The sequence below is a fragment of the Akebia trifoliata genome, chromosome 15 (assembly GCF_017979445.1).
Source record: "Akebia trifoliata isolate Shusen 1 chromosome 15, ASM1797944v1, whole genome shotgun sequence".
Classification (NCBI taxonomy): Eukaryota; Viridiplantae; Streptophyta; class Magnoliopsida; order Ranunculales; family Lardizabalaceae; genus Akebia; species Akebia trifoliata.
The window spans coordinates 2,107,002-2,129,634 of NC_141389.1; the positions used below are offsets into that span (position 1 = coordinate 2,107,002).

A 22,633-nucleotide genomic window follows, 5' to 3' on the forward strand; every position below is an offset into this window, starting at 1 on the left:
CAATAGACTTGTACTCTCAGCTGACACGTTAGCTGAGTACAGATCAAGTGAAAAATAAATAAATAAAGTTCGAAAATCACGACTCAAAAATTAATTCTCAAAATCAAGCATTGTTTTTTTCAACTTAAAAGTATTAATTGACAATGGATTTCTCCTTCAAAAAAATAAAGAGATAAAAGAAAAATAACTTGCCTAACTCCCATGTGGTGTTCCATTGAGTTGATGTGAGCCCCTTGAATAATAAAAGTGATGTGAAACGCACAAAAACCAACATGTCAATGCATGTGCTTTAAACAATAAAGTTTGATGCCCTCTCCCTAAACTACTTGTGGCACACTCAATTAGTTTACTAATCCCATAATATTCAAACCATCTCTTGTTAAACCTCATCATCATCGTCTTTTGAGAGATGTACGGTGAATTTTGTTCCTCCTTTCAAATTTGTTCATATTCTTTTTTTCTTGGCAAATGAGATGTACGATGAATTTTGTTCCTCTTTCTGTCTCTCCAGAATCTTTTTTTTTTTTTTAACATAGCAAGCAAGATTAATAGTTAATAATTAGCTAGTGAAGGCAGGTTTCGAACCTAATGCTAATCTCAACACTTATGGACTCTAGTCTATTTACCAAGTTGGCACCTTATATTATTTGAAGTATTTTCATAAAATTAGGATAAAAAGACGATCAAATCAATAACTATGAAACAATCTTAAAATCTTATCAAATCTAATTAGAAGAAATTGACGATCAAGTTGACTTTTGTTAATAGGACATACAATAAAATATGTCTATAGATTATTGGGCCAAAAGATATTCCACCATAGATTACAAAGTAGGACATCAAGTTTTTCATGTTTAGATAAAAAACAAAGTAGTGTTAACCAACTAACTACTCTATTTAATCAATTTGTTAGGGGGAGGGGGGGGGGGGGACTATGAATATAAGAGAGTACGGGGCTTGATTGTTAGGGGGAGGGGGGGGGGGGGGACTATGAATATAAGAGAGTACGGGGCTTGATTGAGATGTAACAGACCTCTGAGTAGAGGAAAATATATACTCAACACTCCCCCTCACCTATAAGGGTGGAAAGAATTGAATCAACCTGAATGAAACTATCGTTCTAATTCCATATTAACCGACCAACTACTCCAAAAGATTGATATGGTATGTTAGAGAGGGAGAGAACCATGACTATAACATGAAGAACTATGAATATAAAGAGGGTCACCAGACTTAATTGCGATATAATACATCCGAGAGTGGAGAAAAATATACACTCAACAAATAGTGCCTATGATGATGCATCTATTGATGGGAAGAGTTGACATAATTTTGCAAGAATCCTGATAATCTGACTATCTCACGTGGCATACTCAATCGAGTACTTGACATGACAAGTTAGAGAATCGTAGATCTGCATTACTCAGGATACATGATTCTCTCGAGATACATTTTTTTATAGAGAAGTGCAATCGTGTATCCCGAGAAACACAGATCTACGATTCCTGAACTTATCATGTAAGGGTAGTCGATTGATAGTTCATTTTGCAAATTTAATGGAACCCTTTGGAGCAAGTTTAGATGCTACTCCACCAAAGATATGTGAAGCGTCCCTCCAGAGAAAGCCATGATGTACTTATTGTGTCTCGGCGCGCGTGCATGAGCTTGTTTGAGTTCCTCACGTGATGAATCGTTATAACGGACTTTGACTTTCTCACTCTAGTATTTATCACCTACTGCACGCTGGGCTCCATCCATCTCTTAAATGTGTCAACTCTGCCCATGATTTTAAATAACGGCACGTAACGGCTGTTAAAACGGGTATTCATATAATTGTTGCATGGTTTCGACAACGAGACCGAGTCGTCTCGGATGAGTTTTCCAATACGTTTGAATCATCTCAATCAACAAAGAAAAAAATGAATCGTGATTTTAAATCTTATTCGATGTGTTTGACTTGTCTATCCATCTTGTTATTGGATGATACTATTGGACGAGTTATCTCGATCTCGAAAGATATTTAAAATCATGAATTGTTGATAATAAATCATGGTTTCAAATCTCATCCGAGACCGAGTCAGTTGTCTCAATATCGTTCACAAACCATACAAATATTCGTATCATCTCGCATGTTGTCACATTTAACAATTGAGATGACTTAGGATAATATTTTGAAATTATTGGTGAAGTTGTTGGAACTCGATTAAGTGAATCATGATTTTATATTTTATGATTAATTTTTTTAAATTATAATTTAATATATGAATATACATAATTGTAAATCAAATTAAATGATTTATCTCATCCGAGACAGCTCTGGGTCTCATTCATAAATGAGATGAGACATCAAATCGAGATTTGAAATAATTTAATAAATATCAGTTATTAAAATGTGATAGAAAAACATGGGTGAAATTTATATAATAGTAATATATTTTACCAATTTTTTAAAATCTATCATATGTTTTAAATATTTATAAAATGAGTAGTAATGGAGTGACCTCAGGATTGTACCTCATATTGCACATTCCTAACGAGGAAGTGTGCAGGAACCATAGATGCTTTTTCACTTGTATCTCAATTAAAAACATCTATGGTTCCTGCACACTTCCAAGTTAGGGGTGTGCGATATGAGGTACAATTTTGAGGTCACTTTAGCGTTATTCTTATGAAAATAGGCTCACATCCACTTCCGTGATTATCTTTCATTTTATTTTTAGCCTTTATATACTTGAGTTGAATGCTATACAAGTTCAAAAATGGGTAAATGAGTAAATGATAATGTAATCGTGTATATAAATAAGGTGATATGGACATACCCCTCTATGTTTTTAAATATTAGAGATACCACCTATATTTTGAAAATGATGGCATGCATCCCTTGACCTAAGTCTTCTACATAGATTAAGGGGAAAAGACTCAAACACCCTCATCTTTAACCTCTAGTCAAAAACCAAATTTTTTCTTCTAAAAGGATATATATAGGGTCCCGTTCGCCACCCTTAGTTTTACCACACACTTTAACAAACGTGTTTTGTCTTACATGGGTTAGAAGTTTCGGAATGAGCTGATTTTTGGTGAGGATGATCTCTATGGTGAGGAGATCATCCTCACCAAAAATCAGCTCATTCCAAAACTTCTAACCCCATCAAAATTGATTTACAAAAAATGGACGATCCACGATTTTTCAACGTGTAAACATGGGGCTAAACATTTCGGAATGGGCTGATTTTTGGGGAGGATGATCTTCTAATCAAGAGATCATCCTCACCAAAAATCAGCTCATTCCAAAACTTCTAACCCATGTAGGACAAAAAACGTTTGTTAAAGTGTGTGGTAAAACTTAGGGTGCTGAACATTTCCCATATATATATATATATATATATATATATATATATATAATATATATATATATATATAATATATATAATATATACTGAAATTTTAGGATTTTCTACAAAAGAGGAAAGGTAGAAAATAATGGATTAAAATAAGGTTGAATAGGTTAAAGTTATCCTACATGTTGAAGAGCTTAAAGATTACTCATTTTGGGAAGAAAAAATAGGTAAGATTTTTGAAAATGATGAGATTTTGGATAGAAAAATCTAAGATTTTATGTAAAGGGTTAGTTCTAGGTAGAAAATGAATTGAAAATTAAGTTGAGTAGATATACCATGGAGGTTGAAGAACTTGAAGATAACTAGTTATAAAAGGAAAAATCTAAGTTTTTGGCTAAAGGTTGATGACGAGGGCATCTGAGTCTTTTACCCTTTGTCTATTTAGAAGACTAAGGTCAAGGGATGCATATCATCAATATAAAAACATAGCGGGGTGTCTCTAATATCCAACAAAACATAGGGGGCATGTTTAATTCACCTTAATAATCATTTTGGTAAAAATAAATAATTATGAAATTTAATATATGATTATTTTTGTGGAATGTTAAACAAAATGACTAAAATTCAATAATGTTTGTAAAAGACACGAGCCATTTTAGTAAAACACCCAAAAAGTTCTTTTGAAATTTTATATTTTTGAAAATGACTTTTAAACTTATAACTCTTTTAATTATAGAAAATGTTTTATTGTTTGTGTTGGACACTAGGTCCAACACTGAGTTGACTTGGTAATACAAAGAGAACTATTGATTTTCCAACTTGTATTTTGAGGAAATAAATCTATGGTTATCTATAAGGGTCTACACTGGATTGAGTAAATCCAAGAACCGAACAAATCCGAAGTCTTTTGGATTGGGTTGGTTCAGATTGAGTATGGTTTGGTTCGAGTACGAATTGTAAAAAAAAAACTAATTGATTTGATTTGGTTTGTATTATTTAAAAATAAAACATAATCTTAAAAGATAAAAGTTAAAAACATTCAAACAATATAATCTTAAATGAATTTATTTATTCATTTAATATTTTTATTTACTAATATATAATATTAATTAGCATAAATGCATTATTATCTTCTCTATGTTGTTGTAGATTGATGTATTTCCTTGATTGATGATAGATTCGATTTTAAACAAGTAACATTTTGATTCAAGTTCTTAATATTGGTTTTAAGAATGACTTTAATCTTCAATTATCCCTTACAATGTAAGTGTTAAAATTGACTTTCTTACTTTATTTTCTAATTTTTTCATAATTTTTATTTTTAATGTGTTATGAATGATGCTTTGTTTATATTGAAATAATAAGTATGTTGATACTTTGTTTATGTGTGTTATATGTTATGTGTGATGCTTTGTTTAATATTTATTTTGCTTAATTTTAAGTTGTAACTATTTTAATTTTACTATTGAAAATAATAAGTATTAGAACTGGGAATCGATTCGAAACAAAGTTGGTCTGAATTGGTTCAGTTCTATAAGGTTATTGGATTGGTTCGATTTCGAATTTGTAGAATTGATCATATTTAGTTCGATTCGATTTTGGCACAAATCCGAACCATGTGCACCCCTAGTTATCTGTGCACTACCAGGTCAACTTAGTTTTGGACCCAGTGTCCAATGCAAGTAGTGTAGCACGACCCTTTAATTATAGCTATCATTAACAATTATTTTTTTAATTTATTCAAAATTTTAATATTAAATATAAATTATTACTCTTATTATTTTTGTCCACTCAGCCAAATGAGAGTATGAGATGATGTTTTTTTGGTCTATAAATATTCTAAAGTGGGCCCAATTACTCTACTATCCAAATCAAGAAGAATGTGCACAACTAATAATCTACTAGACCCATGGTATTTTAATAAGCATAATGTCAAAACCTTCACATGTTTCCATCTATTTTTATTTACATTAAAACTAAAACCATCATCAATAATTAATGGAAAATGTTTTTCCACTAATGTTTTGCTCATGTGCACTAATCATACCGAAATAAAAAATAAATGGTAGACCACTTGTGTTTGGTTGTCAACAAATATTTTCTCAAGAAAATTAATTTTCATAAACATTCTCGAGAAATTGTTATCTAATAATTGCACTTAAGAAAATGTTAAAAAGATTTTTTTTTTCTTTATGGGTGGAGTAACTATGAGAGAATGACATTAAGATTTTTATTCTTATGAATCAATAACTTTCTTTAAAAAAAAAAAAAAAAAAAAGACATGGTTTTCTTACTCCCCTTTTGACTTACTTCCCCTCTACTCTCCTGACGTGGCATGTGCATAGAACCATAATTTCCTCGAGATATACAATTGCACATCTTCATAAATATGTGCAATTGTGTATCCCAAGAAAAAAAATATGATTCTATGCACATGCCTTGACAAGAGAGTAGAGGAGGAGGTTTTTTTTTTTTGAAAAAAAAAAAAAAATCTCAACTATGTTTTGAAAGAAAAAAAAAAAGGGTTGACATGTGTAAGTCTCAACTCAACTCATTCTTGTAATGGTGATCATGTGAGATAGGTGTTAGTTAACTTAGTTGGTAAAATCGATACCGAAGACTTGGGTTCAAATCCTACCAGCACCGAGTTATTGAACTCATTCAAATAGGTATAACGATCGAATAAATAATGACCACCTGGAACAGGTGCAAGTTGACTTAGTTGGTAAAATCTATGGGTGATGATACTAGAGATCTGTGTTCAAATCCTGCCAGAATCAAATTACTAACTTCTTTAAAAAAAAAAAAAAAAAATTCTCCATATAAAAAAATTAAATAGTGACCACATGGACATTTTCCCATTGGCCCACCACATCAGGTGATGTATCTACATAAATGTATTTTGATTTTTTTTATATTAAATATTTTTACCATATATAGCAATACCTATGGATCCATCATTTCATATGAGGGTCCCATTTAGGATTTTTTTTTCAAAGGTGTCGTTTTGTTAGATAGGTACATTGGTAAGCTGCTCTGACCCAAAAGCATGGGGTGTGTGTGTCGGTTGAGATTCGTTAGGAAGCGATTCTCGTCCACTCATGTATAAAATATGCTTTTTAGAAAGAAACGCTTATCTACTGAGACTAAGAGGGTGTTGTTTGTTTGGTTGGGGAGATATGGCTACACCTGACGTGGATATCTATGCTTTCTGACTCATATTAAATTACAAAGCAAACTAAAGTAACAACTTCTCAACCTAAATTTCTTACTTTTTGGTGTGTGAAGGATGACCCACCCCACCTGATTCATCACTAACTCTCTCTCTCTCTCTCTCTCTCTCATGTATTACGTGGGGTAAGCAACCTGGCGTGTAAGGCAGGGATCCTTAATTCTCCACTCCTTTTGTGCAGTACACGTGGCACACATGCATGAGAGACATTTTTTTTTTAATATTGAGAATTGTTACAAAGCAATTATGTATTAACAGTATGACTTATCCACGTGGCATACTCAGTCGACACCCCTGACTGACTACGATTCTAATAAAAAAAATATATTTTGTATCCCAAGGAGATCAGATCTACGATTTTTGAGCTTGTCATATTAAGGGTGTCGATTGCGTATGTCACATGAATAAGTCAGATTATCACGACTCTATATATTATTACATGTGTAATTGATTTTTGGTTAGAGGTTGTAGAAAAGGATATTTAGGTCATTTTTTATTAATTTATAAGAGAAGACCTAAGTTAATCGACAATGTCATCAGTGGGGGTGAGGGCAATTGCCAAATATTAACCAAACAAAAAGATTTTAATAAATCCAAAAACTCTAGCAAGGGTAGAGGGGTATTTTCGTAATAAAAATGTATTGACCTTGGATTCACATTTGCAATGGTTGCTAAGCAATAGTAAATCTTTCGTCACAAATTATTTGCAATGCAAATCATTTGTAGTGTGCTCTTATAGTCTCTGAAGTTTTTTCAAACGACTTATTATCACTTTGTAATGAGAATTTATTGACTTTTGGATTCTACTTTGAATTTCTACTTCGATTTTTTGTTGTCTTTTACATTCTTCCATGTAAAACCTTCTTTTATTTTGTATGCATTTTTTACCACATTTTCGTGATTTATATTCGAGATCTGATGTTGACAAAGAACTTCAAATATAAAATCAAAAAGAGAGTTTTTGAGCAAAACTTGGAAAATCAATCATCTTATATCGATAAAAAAAAAATTAAATCATTATACTTTACATAAAATATAAAATCCGAATAACATAGCTGAATTTTAATAAAATTATTGGTATAGAGGATAATAATGATAAGAGAAAGGATCTTTTGGCCAGGAAAATAAAGGCTGAAACTAGTTTTCTTTAATATTGTTATTTCTGCACCTTTAACTTGGGCATCGAAGGATTATTGACAGGTACCACACCGGTGCTTATGGGAGGAACTTAGGAACTACTTTAGATTAGTAGAGCAGAGTTGATCAAGATAAAACTTGATTCTGCCTCTACAATTGGATTAGTAGATACTTAATCACAAAATCTTTTTTTTTTTTTTTATAGATAATAAATATTTAAATCCTTATAGTTTATATGAAAAAAAAAAAACATAAAAATTCGACAAACAACTTGGCCGAATTTTTATAAATTAATCCAATATTTTAAAAATATGTCATATCTCACATAAATCAATATGATGGGTGATTCACATTGACTATCTTTCTTGGTTGGCTGAGTTTATAAACCATGACATGGGGAGACAAACAAGTGTTCATAAGTTCTTAGTGAGAGAAGAATAATAATGTTTAAAAAAAAAGTAGGTAAACTAAATATATTATTGGTTGCTTTCAAAGGCTTCTCTATTACTACAATGGCCACCTTTTTCATAGCTTGGAGATCAAACAATGGGTGTGAGAGAAAATAGCATCAAACACTTTCCTCAAAGGGGAGATCTAAATGTCTTTAATAATAAGGCCCTCATTCTTTCTTTCTATAGTACAACTTCTCATAGAAAGCTGGTCAAAAGCTTATATATGGAATAAATCAACAACATCTTTTTCAAGTCATTCTTCTAGTGTGTCCAAAACCCTAATTAAACAATTACATCAAGTGTGAGGGATCAATCCAATACATAGTGACAAAAAATCTATGATTTTTTTTTAAATCACAATTTTTTTCAAAAAATCATCTATTATTTTGTTTTTAGCATTTTTTTAAGTATTATTATTTTTTTTTCATTTTCTCTAAAAGACCATTTTTCTTGAAAATTTGATATTTCAAAGAAAATATTTTCACTGCAAACATACAAACAACAATAACAAGAAGCCTTTGGGATCTTCTTTCCACTCTATTCACATGTCTATTCCTATTGAAAATTAGTATATAGCAACCTCTTCTATCTCTATCCATATTCTTATGTGTCTTTTTATCAACCATGTCCTGATCCGATAATATGTTAGAAACTATATGAATTATATTATATTTCTATTGAGATGTATGGAGTTTATTTTGATTTTGTAGATAAAATTGAAGTTGGCTCGATCCGATTGTTAATGGATTGGATCTAGATCTTTTTTTTATTGAGTTATGATAAAAACCCGATTCAATAAGGTTCTGATCTGATTCTTATCGGATCAGTCCCACATCCAATCTAATTCGATCTTTGTTGGATCGGTAGCAAATAAACATTGATCCAATCCAAACCCGATCGATGGACTGCCCTAATCTAACGCATGTTAGAATCATTCCTACATTTTTTTGGCGTACAAAAGTAACTAACTTTATCTTTCCTAATCACTTTACGTATTCGAACTAGGGCTACAACTTGGGCGGGTTGGCCAGGACTCAACCCTATTGATAATATGGGGAGTCTGGGCCAAGTTATGTAGAATATGAGTTGAACCTAGGTTAGAATAACTCAACGTAACCTTAATTTAGCTTGATCTTGGGATGAAGGGCAACCTAACTCAATCCGATCTGAGGCTATTTAATAAGAGAAGCTTTCAAACTTTGAAGGGCCTAAAGAGAGCCAAACATTTTTCAAAATAGGGGTTAAAAGTTTCAGAATGGACTGATTTTTTGTGAGGATGATCTCTATGGTGAAGATATCCTCATCACCAAAAATCAGTTATTTTCTGAAACCTTCAAACCCTAATTTAAAAGTTGAAGAATCATGGAATGTCCAACTTTTGTAAATCACTTTTGATAGAGATAGAAGTTTCAGAATGGGCTGATTTTTTGTGAGGATGATCTCCTCGTCATAGAGATTATCCTCACAAAAAATCAGCCTATTCCGAAACTTCTAACTCTAATCGAATCACTTTCGACTATCCGATCAATCATATGGGTCAATGATAGGTCCAATTTTTAAAACATTGATTGAAAAGCTTTTAAATCATTTTTTGCTACATGTGTAGGGGTGTCAATGGGTACCACCGATTGAAATCAGTCTAAAATGGAACCGAATCAATAGGAACCAAAACCATTTGGTTCTATCCAATGGGTACCCACGGATACCCAAAACCGATTTATTTTGTCATTACTTTCTATACTATTGATGATTTAAGGTATTTTTTATTTAAAAAATAAATGCATGTTATATAAAATTCTTCAATTTTTCATATAAATTACCAATTGAAACTTAAAATGAATTACAAAGATAAATTTTTATTTTTGAAAAAAATAATTAATTTGTATCTTAAGTATAACAAATTACAACTAAATTAACAATTTTGTTAATAATATATTAATTTTTTAAAAGATTTTTTTTTAAATTTTTTTATTTATAATGATTTGAAATACATTTTTTGTCATTCAATTCTTGAGAAGGTACCCATGATTTTTGATAGTTTGGATTCCAATTTCATTTATTTTGGAACTAGACCCAGAACCGACAAAAATCGTAATCGTACTAATATAATGGTTATGATTCTAAGTTGCTTACGAACCCGACCCATTGACACCCCTACACATATGTATACCAAGTGTAATGATTTTGTAACTCAACCCAAAAAACTCAACTGATGTGTACCCTACAAGAACCTTATATTTTTTCCCTTGGGATACACAACTACCCATCCCCATAAAATATGTAAAGTGGTATATCCCAAATGTTAAAAACTAAACAGTCTTGCACCAGCCCGTTAATGAGTTTTTGGGTTACCCTGTCAGGACTCAAGGGTGAAATCAGCACTCACATAGTAAAGTGCTAGCCTATTGAGGCTCTCCTCGATCATTGAGATGTAAGAATTCCAAAGAAAACAATTTCCCTAGAAAAAAAAAAAAAAAGCATTAATCCCAACATGATCGTAATTGATCTCTGGGAAAACTGCATTTTCCGTGGTTACGTTGATGGAGGGATTTAAGGCTCAAAAAGTTCATTCTATTAAAGTGTTCTTTAACAAAATCAGTATTGTTTAACCAAATAATATTACTATTATAATAATATATACATAAACATAGCTGATAGTGCAATTAATGAATCAAAGTTCAAATCAAAGAAATTCTGATTCAAAATTTTGAATCAACCCTAGAATTTATGTAAAAATTTTAATTCTAGAGTGAAATCCCAAAAATTACCAGTAAGGAAGAATCTCTATGTCAATCGAAACAAATTAAAAACTTAAATCTAGATTTGAAATTGATTAAAATCAATCATACACACTATAGTTAAGAATCAAAATCACTCTTCCATTATATTTGGATTGAAAGAAATGGAGAGAAGAGGAGAGAAATCATTTTAAAATATTTTATAATTTCAAATCTACCCTTAGATCTCTTTTAAGATATTTTAAAATTCTAAAATTGTTTCAAGTGCTCTGCTGTCAACATGGTGGAGAGAAATTAAATTCTCTTCTCTTCTCTTTAATAAGTTTCTTTTCTCTCCACTTCTCTTCTCTTTTAATGAGTTTCTCTTCTCTCCACTTCTATCAATGTAAACCTGCTAAAAAAAACCAAAGAAAACTCTCTTCCTTGTTCTTTTATTAATCAATGTTCAAAAAAAAATTACTGTTAATCCATTTATTTGAATTCCTTATAACAACTTAAAAACCTTTAAAATACTCAAAAAATAACTTCCTAATATTTTTATTACGTATTATCATCGTCCGAATCCTATTAGAACTCAATTTAGACATCTAAAAACTTTTAATTATGACCTAAAAAATATGAAGACCTAAGAGACGCTGGGACTTGGTCTTAAGAATAGGTCAAAGATTTTGAATTGAGTGGTCAAACCAAATTGACTCAATCAAATCAAGTAGACTCTGCCAAACAGATTTGAATCAGTCAATGTCTACAACGGTTCTTAACTCGATAAGTAACCATATCCCGATCTCATATAAACCTAATCAAATATGAGAACAATAAATAAATAACATATTCATATTGCCTATGTATTAAGATATATTTTCATCAAATCAAATCAAATCAGGCAGGATCCACAACACCAAAGAATCCAATCAGGTCCACATCTAACTAATTGGTTTGGCACCAACCTTACGCAAGCCTGATCCATTGGCAAGAATCAAGTCGATGTCATCACCAATTCACACTTTCACAAACAAATATTGCCGGAGGCATCTAGAATAATCAAATGTGTCAATGGCATGTAAAAAATCACATTACACATCTCATTCAGTTGCCTTTCAAGACCAGGACAAGCCGCCCATTACATTTGACTTGTCCAAGATCTAGGATGACTCGCAAAGGCCTCGTTTTCAAGAGCCAACACTCATCGCTTGGTGTTGAGCAGATGAACACCATGACAACCCATCGAAATATTTGACTAAATCAACAGCCAACAGCAAGCAAGGTAACAAGATCGCTAATGTCATAAAATTAAAATGCTTAATTTTAAATTAAATAGTATAATGGGCAAAATAAATTCATTACCCTTGCATTAATCCATTAAATGCAGAGGCGGCACTTGCGATCGATCTCTTTGGCCAATAAACAAGTTTACGAAAGAGCAAAAAATCCTCCCAACAAAAAATCAAAAAATGTTTGGGAGAAACTCATTATTCAAAAAGGAAGATAAAATCTCACCTGACAGTCTAAAATGGAACTCAAATTTTCATCACTATCCATGGGGCTTTGATGGGGGGTAATTAGCCGCCGCCAGATCCGTACTTCTTCCCGAACACGATCAGCTGAAGTTTGTCATAACCAGCAAGCACACCAGCACCTGCAACAGCACGGAGAATGTTTGCACCAGCACCCTTGAAAAGAGACTTGGCACCCTCGTTCTTCAGAATCTGAGAAAAGGCGTCTAGTGAGCTCTTGTACTTGACAGCTTCACCGGATGTCATCATCATTCTTCTACGTACAGTGTCGATAGGGTAAGATGCAAGGCCAGCACCATTGGTGATCAACCAACCAAGGGCGAAACTCGCAAAGAAACTATCCTGAAATTATCCAAGCACAAGCAACGAAAATATCGTCAATTACAACATTATAAATTAGAGAACTGCTACTGGCACCCCAATTAAAGATTACACCATTCAAACGTTACAAAGGTTTGGTTAAAATTATGATCTCAACATTTGCTTCAAACAATTTCAGTAGTTCAATTAGAGGCTCATATAAAATCCTAAACCCCAGATATAGAAATCTGGCAAAAAGGAAAAAAAAAATGAGAGCTTCTATGAGGACCCCAAACTTTACTTATTATCAACCATTCACGTATTTTTTTATTATTTTGATTGGGTGTAATAAGTAAAAGTGGGGGTGCCAATAGCAGCTCTCTTAACTAAACTAAAAAGAAATTTATACAAAGATTCTAACAATATTATTTCCGTTTTCGTAATAATTTTTTTTTTCCTTTTCTTTACCTTTGACTGCATATGCTATTGTGCGTTCACACAATCGAACATACATGTTGATCACAGATCAATATAGCATAGCACATGCAATTTAATAAATCAATATCTACTAAACCATTTCACAAGGTTTGGAAAGAGTGGACAACGAACATCTTACTAACCTGTAAATCTCCAGTCAGCAACACCGGTTTTAGAGAATCATACATTCCAAAGTAGAGACCTCGATAAACAATGATCCCAACACATGAGATGTTGAATCCACGATAGAGTCCAGCGACACCATCTGTCTTGAGTGTCTTTCTGTAGACATCAACCAAACCATTGAATTGCCTCTCTCCTCCTTTCTTTGCGGCTTTTGCGTCATTAGCAAGACGGGTACGGGCATAATCCAGAGAATAGACAAAGAGGAGAGAAGAAGCACCAGCAGCACCTCCAGATCCCAAGTTGCCAGCGAACCATTTCCAGTATCCATCCCTATCTTTCTTGAAGTTAAACAGCCTCTTGAAGTAATCCTTGAATGCAAAGTTCAAGGCCTAGTGCAAGTTTCATAACGTAAGAATTAGCATGAGTATTCACGAAAGAAGAGAAAATATTAAAGAACCAGACTAGCTCACCTTTTGGCATCCAAAAACATGACCTGATGCCAGTGTGATAGAGGACAAAATTCTATGAACTTTGAAAGAAAAAAAAAAATCAAAAAACATTATTTTTCACCGATGGATTTTGTTCGGTAGCCACTGCCAATTTTCAAAACTTTTGACCAAGCCCAAAAAAAAATTTATCTGAGATTTTTAATGAATTCTAGAGGGCTGTGGTATTGGATTGCCAATGTGGTAACTCATTTGAGATTAATGACCCTTTAAAATCTTGCTAAGTAAGGAAAGTCTTTTTCAATATATAATCAGAAGGCTCATAAAAGACTGAATACCAACCTGAGTGGGGAAATAACGGATCACATTAGCAGTGTTTCCTCTCCACAATGACCCAAACCCTTCATCCTTGATGGTTCGCCTGAAACATTCTCCAATTCCCTTGTATGGTTCAGAGAGTCTGCCAGTCTTAATCATCTCATCTTGGTTTTGGATCAAGAGCTTAACACGTTCGATGGGAGCTGCAGCTGTTTTGGATACGGCGGCAGAGACTCCACCCATAAGGAAATCAATGGCGAAGCTGGTAAAGCCTTTCTCTGAAGGAGCTTGAACAAAGACAGGTGAGGCAGTGTAGTTAATCATGGATAGATCTTGGCTAGCTCGGCAAGCCTGTGTCAAGGGGTATTGCAATCCTGCATTGCTATAGTTCCCATATGAAAAACGCTTTGTCTGATACATGGAAGGTCCGTAGAAGCCACCTTTGTGAGTCATCACACCTTGGGAGCTTGAACCAAGATGAAACTGACCCGCTACCTTTTGAATGACATTTGGGTGCTGAGGCCGTTCAGCCATCATGTACTGTCAAAAGCAGAAAAACCTACAACCAGAGAAAATAATTTTGATCAGAAAGTGATGGGACTAGCAAAGGCATACCATTTACGTAGATATCATAAACTGAGACCAATTTACAAATAAGATATTTTTTGAAGTACCAAATGTATCTATAAACACTGGGAAACCAGGAAAAATGAGGTGAAACTTGGGTGGGCTCAACACTAGCCCAACCTTGTGTTTTTTAGAGCTCAGATTCAATGTCTAGGAACCAAGTAAAATTGGGTTGATCTTAAACTGGTATGGGCTTCAGGATGATCTCTCAAGCAACCCAATCGGGCCAAGCATTATCACCATCTTTAATTAAGAATTTCTTATTATCATTTATCATAAATAAGTAACTAATATGTAATCTAATCTGTATAATATGAATGTATCAAACATACAAACCATGAATTTGAAAATTATGACCATATATATGCCTAAAGAATCACTGTAATGGATATCAATTTCCATTGGCCATCTATAGTCAATTACTGAAAAACATACTATTGAATATTGTACATTATAACATGTCTCCACACATAATTATACATGCTATAATGCAAAAGAACAAAAAAAAAAAATTTAACAATCAATATATCTTTTTTTTGGAACCAAGGTATCCGGGCCTCTTAGAGCACCCCAACTAATCCTTGGGGTATGTGCAGTCCCTTCCAACCATAAGCACTAAGTTATTTTTGGGATAAATCCCTGAGAGAGCCCCTAAGGGGGGACTCGCACCCAAGACCTCCGCTTTGGTCTCAGTCATCTCACCAACCCTTGGGAGTCAACAATCAATATATTTGTTGAGTAAAATAACACAACTTTGAAATTTTAAGTAATAATAAATAAATAAAAACCATAATATCAAGACATTATCATCAAATCCCACAATAACCAACATTCATGAGAACCAAATCACAAACCATCATAAGGCCACAAATTAACCACAGACCCCTAAAAAAAAAAATGTAACAAAATGTTTAAAAAAATCATCTACTCATTTGATTTGCTAGACGACAAAACAGGCTTCAGATGTGAGATTATATATAGCACTTATCTTTTGGCCTAAATTTAGAGAGTGAAGTAAGATTATCTCAGATCTGGGTTCGGCTAATCATCTAAGACCAGAAATGGGTTGGGCTTTGCCAATCCCTAAACCTAATCCAACCTACATAACCCACCTTGGGTTTAATGTCAAACGTCACAACAAATCAATATTTGACATTTGCCACATGTACTCATTGATTAACAGTCTAAACCAAACATGAAGCAAAGGATGCAGGCAGCAAGAGATAGGAGACAACCAATCTATTACCAGGATCCTTGAAGTAACAAAATGTACAATGCCACCAATTTTCCAAATACAAATCTAAATGACAGGCCAACCTTAAAAGTAGCATGAATAGGAAAAAATATCAACAGATTGAAAAGTAAGAAAACCACGAAATAAACAAAGTTAATCTGGAGGAACTCAGAAGTAAACCACAATGAGCTACACCTCAGACACTAACTATGTATGGAGATGTAAAGTGTTAAAAATAAAAAGATAATAAAATAAAGCATCTGACAAAGGGTTATCTTTACATTGAGTTGACTTTCTGAACTTCATATTTTATCTTTCAGTTGCACATATAGATAATTTCAGAGGGCAAAGGGAGCTAAATGAATGAGATAAACGAAATATCTCTAGATACATTAAATGGCAAAAAAACAAAAGATGTCACCAACCCGAAAATTATGATTAAGAGTAGATGATGACAACACTAAAATGAAAAAAGAGGTACTCAACCAACATACTTCACAGATAACAGTTACATAACCAGCTGACCCGAAAATCAGGATAAAGAGTTGATGATGTCAGTAAAAAAACAAAACTACCAGAAAAAGAAGATTAGTTACAGGACTCATTGTCCTCAAGGTACTAAACCAACATACTTTACACATGGCCCATAAGCACAAGCTGAACCTGATCTTTCAAGTGGTGGGACACCTCATAAATGAACATGAAGGAAAAGTTAAATGAATGGATGACTCAATATATAATACCAACCACTCAAGGGATGACACACTCATTGCATTTCCAAGATAAAAATAGGTAATAGCAGCACAACAACATCGTTCAGGAAGGGAGGTGATGCAACCCTAACTATTTAAAGGAAAATCACTACTAGTTAGTAGTAAATATAAGATCCATTTACAGTTATTTTAAATCTTGGACAAGATCAATATGAATTGGGCAAGTCATCTCGATCTTGAAGGCATCTGAACAAGATTTCCACGGACTTAGCAATCTCGATGATTCGCATGAGACCTGAGCCATCTCCTTGGGGATTTGAAAATTTAGGCGGAGTTTTGAAAACAAACCAAGTTGGCTGGTTTTGGAGTTTTTCATATAAATATACGGGTATTTTAGAAATATCCAAAATGCAAAATTAGGTTTACCCCCATTGACCGTAAGTCAAGGTTGCATTTTCTTGATGATTTAACGGTGAAATTTTATTTTATTTTTTCAAAATGCTCTTCAAATACTTAAATTACAAAATCAAAATTTAGAAGAAAATTTTTAAAAAAATACGGTTAAATCATCAAGTAAAAAAAAAAAAAGCAACGTCAGCTTCCGACTGGAAAGGTAAACCTAATCTTGCATTTTGCAAGGGAGAAAAACCTTATATCACCAATTTTACATGGGGGTAATTCTAAAATACCTTAAATATATTTGATTTTTAATAATTTAAATTAAATGTTTTTTTCTCTATACAAATGAAATTTAGAGATTGAGCATATATTAATCCCGTAAATAGTATAAAAACAATTATTATTTATTAAAATATAAATGAAACGAAGAACCGATTTTAAAACCATGAAATTAAGAAATTTATAGATCTATTATACAAACAGTATAAACAAATATCACAAAGACAACAAGATAAAAAAAATCCTAAAAGATCAGATTCTAAACTCAGATCCATAACTATACAAGCACAAAATCAACAAAAAAATAGATAATCGATGGTTTCCTTCCACGGAATACGTCTCCTCCTTACAAAGTTCGAAACTTTGGATGGTCCAAACGGATCCGTAGAACCATCCAATAATGTGAACCCTAAGGAGGACGGAACATCATCGCAGCTCGTAGATCTAAGAAAACAGAGTTAAATATTACTATATCCAACAAACCTACAATGGATCTGATCAAACGTCACTCCAAATGCTTAGAAATAAAATAATAATAATAATAATCGAAAACAAAAGAAAGAAGAAAAAAAACACAGATCTTAGAAACTAAATAACTAAATTTGAACAAAAAAACCCTAAAAGCTAGCCTACGAAAAAGAACAATTACGAAACTCAAATCAACAACACCAATCGAGATGAAGATCAAGATCCAGATCGAGCCACTATAAGGCTCTTTTGATCTAACAGATCGAACAAAATGAGAGAGAGAGAGAGAGACGGGTTAGGGTTTGCTTACTTTGGAGCTAGAGAACCCTCTGCGTCGCTCCGCCTCTCGCTTTGTTGAAAATCGAAAGGTGGAGAGAAGAGCGAGAGAAATGGGGAGGAGGTCTAACTGGACGGCCAAGGTCTCATTTAAAAGGCCAAAAGGCTGCCTTTAAGGGGGTTGATTTTGTACTTCGCGAGATACCGAAGTAAATGGTATTCGACGTTAACTACCATTGATCTTACGTCCTTGACTGAGTCCTAACCTACCAAGACAAGTATAAATCGCCTTTGGGTGCTGTTTTTCAAACGTTACAAAATTGACTAATTATTTTTAAATTTGATTAAGTAGGTGTAGGTGGCATATTATTTAGTATGATCAAATTTTTTTTAATAATTATTTTAAAATAAATATTTAAAAAATTTAAATAAATAATATAATTTTTTTTATTATACTAGACTTTGCCCATCCACATTGGTCTCATCTCTGAACTTAGGAGGTAAAAACGAAAATATAGGTACACTTGAAAAAGGAGATAAAAGAAGAAAGATACTCTTCGGGGGACAAAAATAAAAATAAAAAGGACAATCCTCAAGATTAAGATTAAATCTCAACCTTTCTTCGTGTAAGGACTGGAGAGTGTGAATACACCTTTGTCTTTTATTATATAGACTAGCGTTCACCTGTGTTTAAGGTTAAAAAAGTAAAAGATTAAAGGTAGTAAAATTAGAGGGGTATTATTGAAAAAAGAAAATGAGAATGAATATAATAAAATGAATTTTGATAATATGACGCATTTTTTGGTTAACGTTATTTTCTGTCTCTTGCCCCATAGTGAAAAAAATAAAACTTTCTGATCTGATTACTTGTGATATTCAAAAACATCATCCGATGCAATGGAGTTGTAGAGGACAAAATTATATGAATTTAAAAAAATAAAAAATGAAATAGTTATTTTTCACTATTGAATTTTATTTTTAAATTTGGGTGCTCACTAGTTGTCCATTTTCAACGCCTTGAAAAAAGTTCGAAACACGTTTTTTTTTAAAATATAAATATGCATATTTTTATAAAAACTAAAAGACTGTGTTGTTGGATTGTAAATGTGATAATCAATATGGGCCCTTCGACCCTTTTTAAAATTTGAAATCTAAACAAATAAATATATGGGCAACGAGCAAGAGTAAGAATCTTTATATTGTTGATGTCATTCGCACCACATATTAAACATTTGTTAGGCTATGAGCAAACACATCAAGGTCATGCGTCAAAACCACGTCATATTATCAGCACTCTAATAAAATTGAAGGGAAATAAGAGGAAAAACAATAGAATGAAAATTTTTGAATCTCATTCATTTGTCTCAATCTTTATACTCACAAAATTATAATTGAGTGAGGTCTACGTTCTATTTTATTATATATATATATATATGTATTTTATCATTTAATAAATATAAAGACTTTTTTTTATATATAATTTAAAAATATTAAGTAGGGTGACTGGGAAATATAACATAATAAAAGAATAATTTGTAATAGAAAACTAATGAATTGTAATTTAAGAAAATTGGGAATAATATTTATATTTCTAAGAAATTTTTTTTCTTCATAATAGTAAGGTTAAATATGAATGTGGTGGCATTCTGATTTTCCAAATTTTGGTGTTGTATCATACTTTTTCTTCTTATATGGAAAAGTTACTGATGGATTCCTTTAATTCATCATTTGATTGATAGTTTATTGTATGAGTTTTTTTCAAATAAACAATAATAGTAGGTTGGGACATATGCCTCAAATAAAATAATATTAATTAATAAAAATAATAATGAAAACAACTTCCATAGTGCATGGGAAGGCTCTTACAAATGTTGACCCACTTAACGATGAGATAATCCAATAAAGTGGACGATTTGGGAACATGACATTAGCATTTGACTTTGAATCTTCATAACCTAACTATTTGCATATGGCAAACTCAATCAACTACCTGACGTGACAAGTTCGAGAATCAAGGAGTGCAGATCTACGATTCTCGAAGTTGTCACGTTAGGTAGTCGATTGAGTATGCTATATGGGGTAGTTAGATTATCATCACTTGCTAAGAAGAGATAGCCCAAGCCAATAAGGGAATAGTCAAATGTCTACCTTGACGGAATTACACTTGACGATGCGACCCTGGCGGAACTACACTTTAAAGGAGTAGGCTGAAAAGTCGACTTCATCCAATGGCTCAAGAAACAAAGATTTGCTGGATAGAGAGGTGAGGAAGTCTTCCTTGGCAGTGGGAATAAAGGCACCACTCTTGCTAGCAAAGAGAGAAGGTGATATGCAACGAAACATCGTGGATCACTTTCTGGATCTGATCTCCCTTATCGCGTCAATCGACTCCAAGTTCAGTCTTCGCTTAAGAGTTCTTACTAATAAATGGAGAAGAAACTTCAGTAGAATCTATCTTGACGTGACAAGTTCAGGAATCGAGGAACGCAAATCTACGATTTTCGAAGTTGTCACGTCAAGTAGTTGATTTATGCCACATGGGGTAGTTAGATTATCACGACTCTTTGACTTTTTGCCCCTATTAGTGAAGATGCTCTCAAATTTTGAGAGCATGGCAGATTTACAATGGAGGCACTTGCCCCTACAATAATTTTCAAAATCTAAAGTTTAATTAGTTATTGCGACAGATAAAAAATTCCACCACTATTGCCCCCACAAAATAAAAAATTCACTCTTAATTGTCCCTTCAAAAAAATTTCCACTCTTAGTTGCCCCTATGTGGGCAAAATCTTGGCTCCGCCCTTGTTTGAGAGATCTTATTGGCTAACCAATTTGTACTTACATCAGACCAATCCTTTTGAAATTAAAGGATTGTATATCTATAGATTTTTTTTTATAAGTAAAATTTTGTGTGTTAATAGAAGGTCTAAAAAATTTAACCTCGAGAACAACTCCAACCCATCTTCCAAAACCTCTTCCATTTCCCTCAACTGCCATTTTGGAGTGCAGAATTGAGTAAAGACTGTAAAGTGGTCTCCAATGTAGTCTTCCAAAATCCCTTCCAATTTTGGAGTTTGGATCATTTTGGAATTTCAAGTTTTCAAACTCCAAAATGGAAGATAGGTAGAGCTATTCCATTTTTTTGGTTCAAAATTTTTGTAAGTTGGTTAGGATTTTCATAGGGGATTGAACTAAAAAAAATACTAAAATATTTATGGATCACCATTTTGGAAGACACTATTGGAATGCAAACATCTTGAACATCTAAAATGGTGATCCATAATACTCACATCCACCACTATGAAATATCAAAATGGTGTTTCCCCTTAGAGTTCCTCTAAGAAGTGTAAGATTGAAGATAAGCTTTTCTTTTTGGAAATAACACTTTCTTAGAATGCTTTTCTTTTTTGAATGTTAAATGGACGTCGTTTTTGGCAACACCCCATTTCTCTCTCCTGCCCATAATGAAAAAAGCAAATTTTCTGATTTGATCACCTTGTGACATTTAAAAATATGATCTGATGCAATGGAGTTGCAAAGGACAAAATTATATGAACTTAAAATGATAATAAAAAAATAATTATTTTTCACCATTAAATTTTATTTTTAAATTTGGGTGCTCAATTGACTGTCCATTTTCAACACCTTTGATAAAGCTCGAAAAATAATATAATTTTTTTGTTAATATGAATATTTTCATGAAATCTAAAAGATTATGTTATTGGATTGTCAATGTGATAATCAATGTGGACCCAACGACCTTTTTTAAGATTTGAAATCTAAAAAAATAAATATGTGGGTAGCAGGCAAGAGAGAGAAGCTCTATCTAGTGTTGATGTCATCGTGCCACATGTCAAACTTTTGTTGGGCTGTGAGCCAACATGTAATAGGGTGTGCACCAAAAACAATGTCCATTTAGTAATTTTTTTTTCATCAAAATTTATTTAAAAAAAAATTCGACACTTCAAGTGCCGATTTGATAATTATAAAAAATGTATTATATTTTTATAAGAATTAAAAAAAATTGATAATTTCCCAAGGGATAAAAAGAAAAACAGTAGAATGGGATTTTTTAAACCCCATTCATTTGTCTCAATTTTTATACTCACAAAATTATAGCTGAGTGGAATCTACGTTTTATTTTATTACATATATTTTATCATTTAATAAATTATAAAGACTTTTTTTTATAATTTAAAAATATTAAGTAAGGTGATTGAGAAAATATAACATAATAAAAGAATAATTCTGTAGTAGAAAACTAATGGATTGTAATTTTAGAAAATTGAGAATAATATTTATATTTCTAAGAAAAATAAATATTTTCATCATAGTAAGGTTAAATATGAATGTAGTGGCATTTTGATTTTCCAAATTTTGGTGTTGTATCGTAGTTTTTCTTGTTATAATAGAAAATATACGGTTGATTCATTTAATTCATCATTTGATTGATAGTTGATTGTATGAATTTTTTTTTTCTTCTAGAACTTCATTTGTTTATACTTATTCTTTAATCACTATTTAAAAAAAAAACAACAATGGTAGTCGGGATACATGCC

General features: G+C 32.5%; 1 protein-coding gene across 2 annotated transcripts; it reads right to left on the bottom strand.

Annotated features, from left to right (window-relative positions):
- Nucleotides 1–12,177: 12,177 nt before the first annotated feature.
- AAC1 (ADP/ATP carrier 1) lies at nt 12,178–18,265 on the bottom strand. 2 transcript variants are annotated; one of them, XM_086425214.1, is made up of 4 exons: nt 18,109–18,265; nt 14,103–14,637; nt 13,332–13,703; nt 12,178–12,753 (listed from the first exon to the last, which is right to left on the bottom strand). In XM_086425214.1, the coding sequence occupies exons 2-4, from the start codon at nt 14,613–14,615 to the stop codon at nt 12,457–12,459; spliced, it is 1,182 nt and encodes a 393-aa protein (XP_086281340.1). In that variant the 5' UTR covers nt 14,616–14,637; nt 18,109–18,265; the 3' UTR covers nt 12,178–12,456. The 2 variants fall into 2 exon arrangements, with proteins under 2 accessions (XP_086281340.1, XP_086281341.1); XM_086425215.1 differs by lacking the exon at nt 18,109–18,265 and adding an exon at nt 17,814–17,832.
- Between the last annotated feature and the right edge of the window lie 4,368 nt (nt 18,266–22,633).

Excerpts from the sequence above, each read along its gene's own strand:
- AAC1 (XM_086425214.1), bottom strand. The coding sequence starts at position 14,615 with ATGATGGCTGAACGGCCTCAGCACCCAAATGTCATTCAAAAGGTAGCG. Across the intron at positions 13,704-14,102 it reads TCCGTTATTTCCCCACTCAG|GCCTTGAACTTTGCATTCAA; the intron begins GTTGGTATTCAG and ends AACTTGCACTAG. Across the intron at positions 12,754-13,331 it reads TGCTGACTGGAGATTTACAG|GATAGTTTCTTTGCGAGTTT; the intron begins GTTAGTAAGATG and ends GGATAATTTCAG.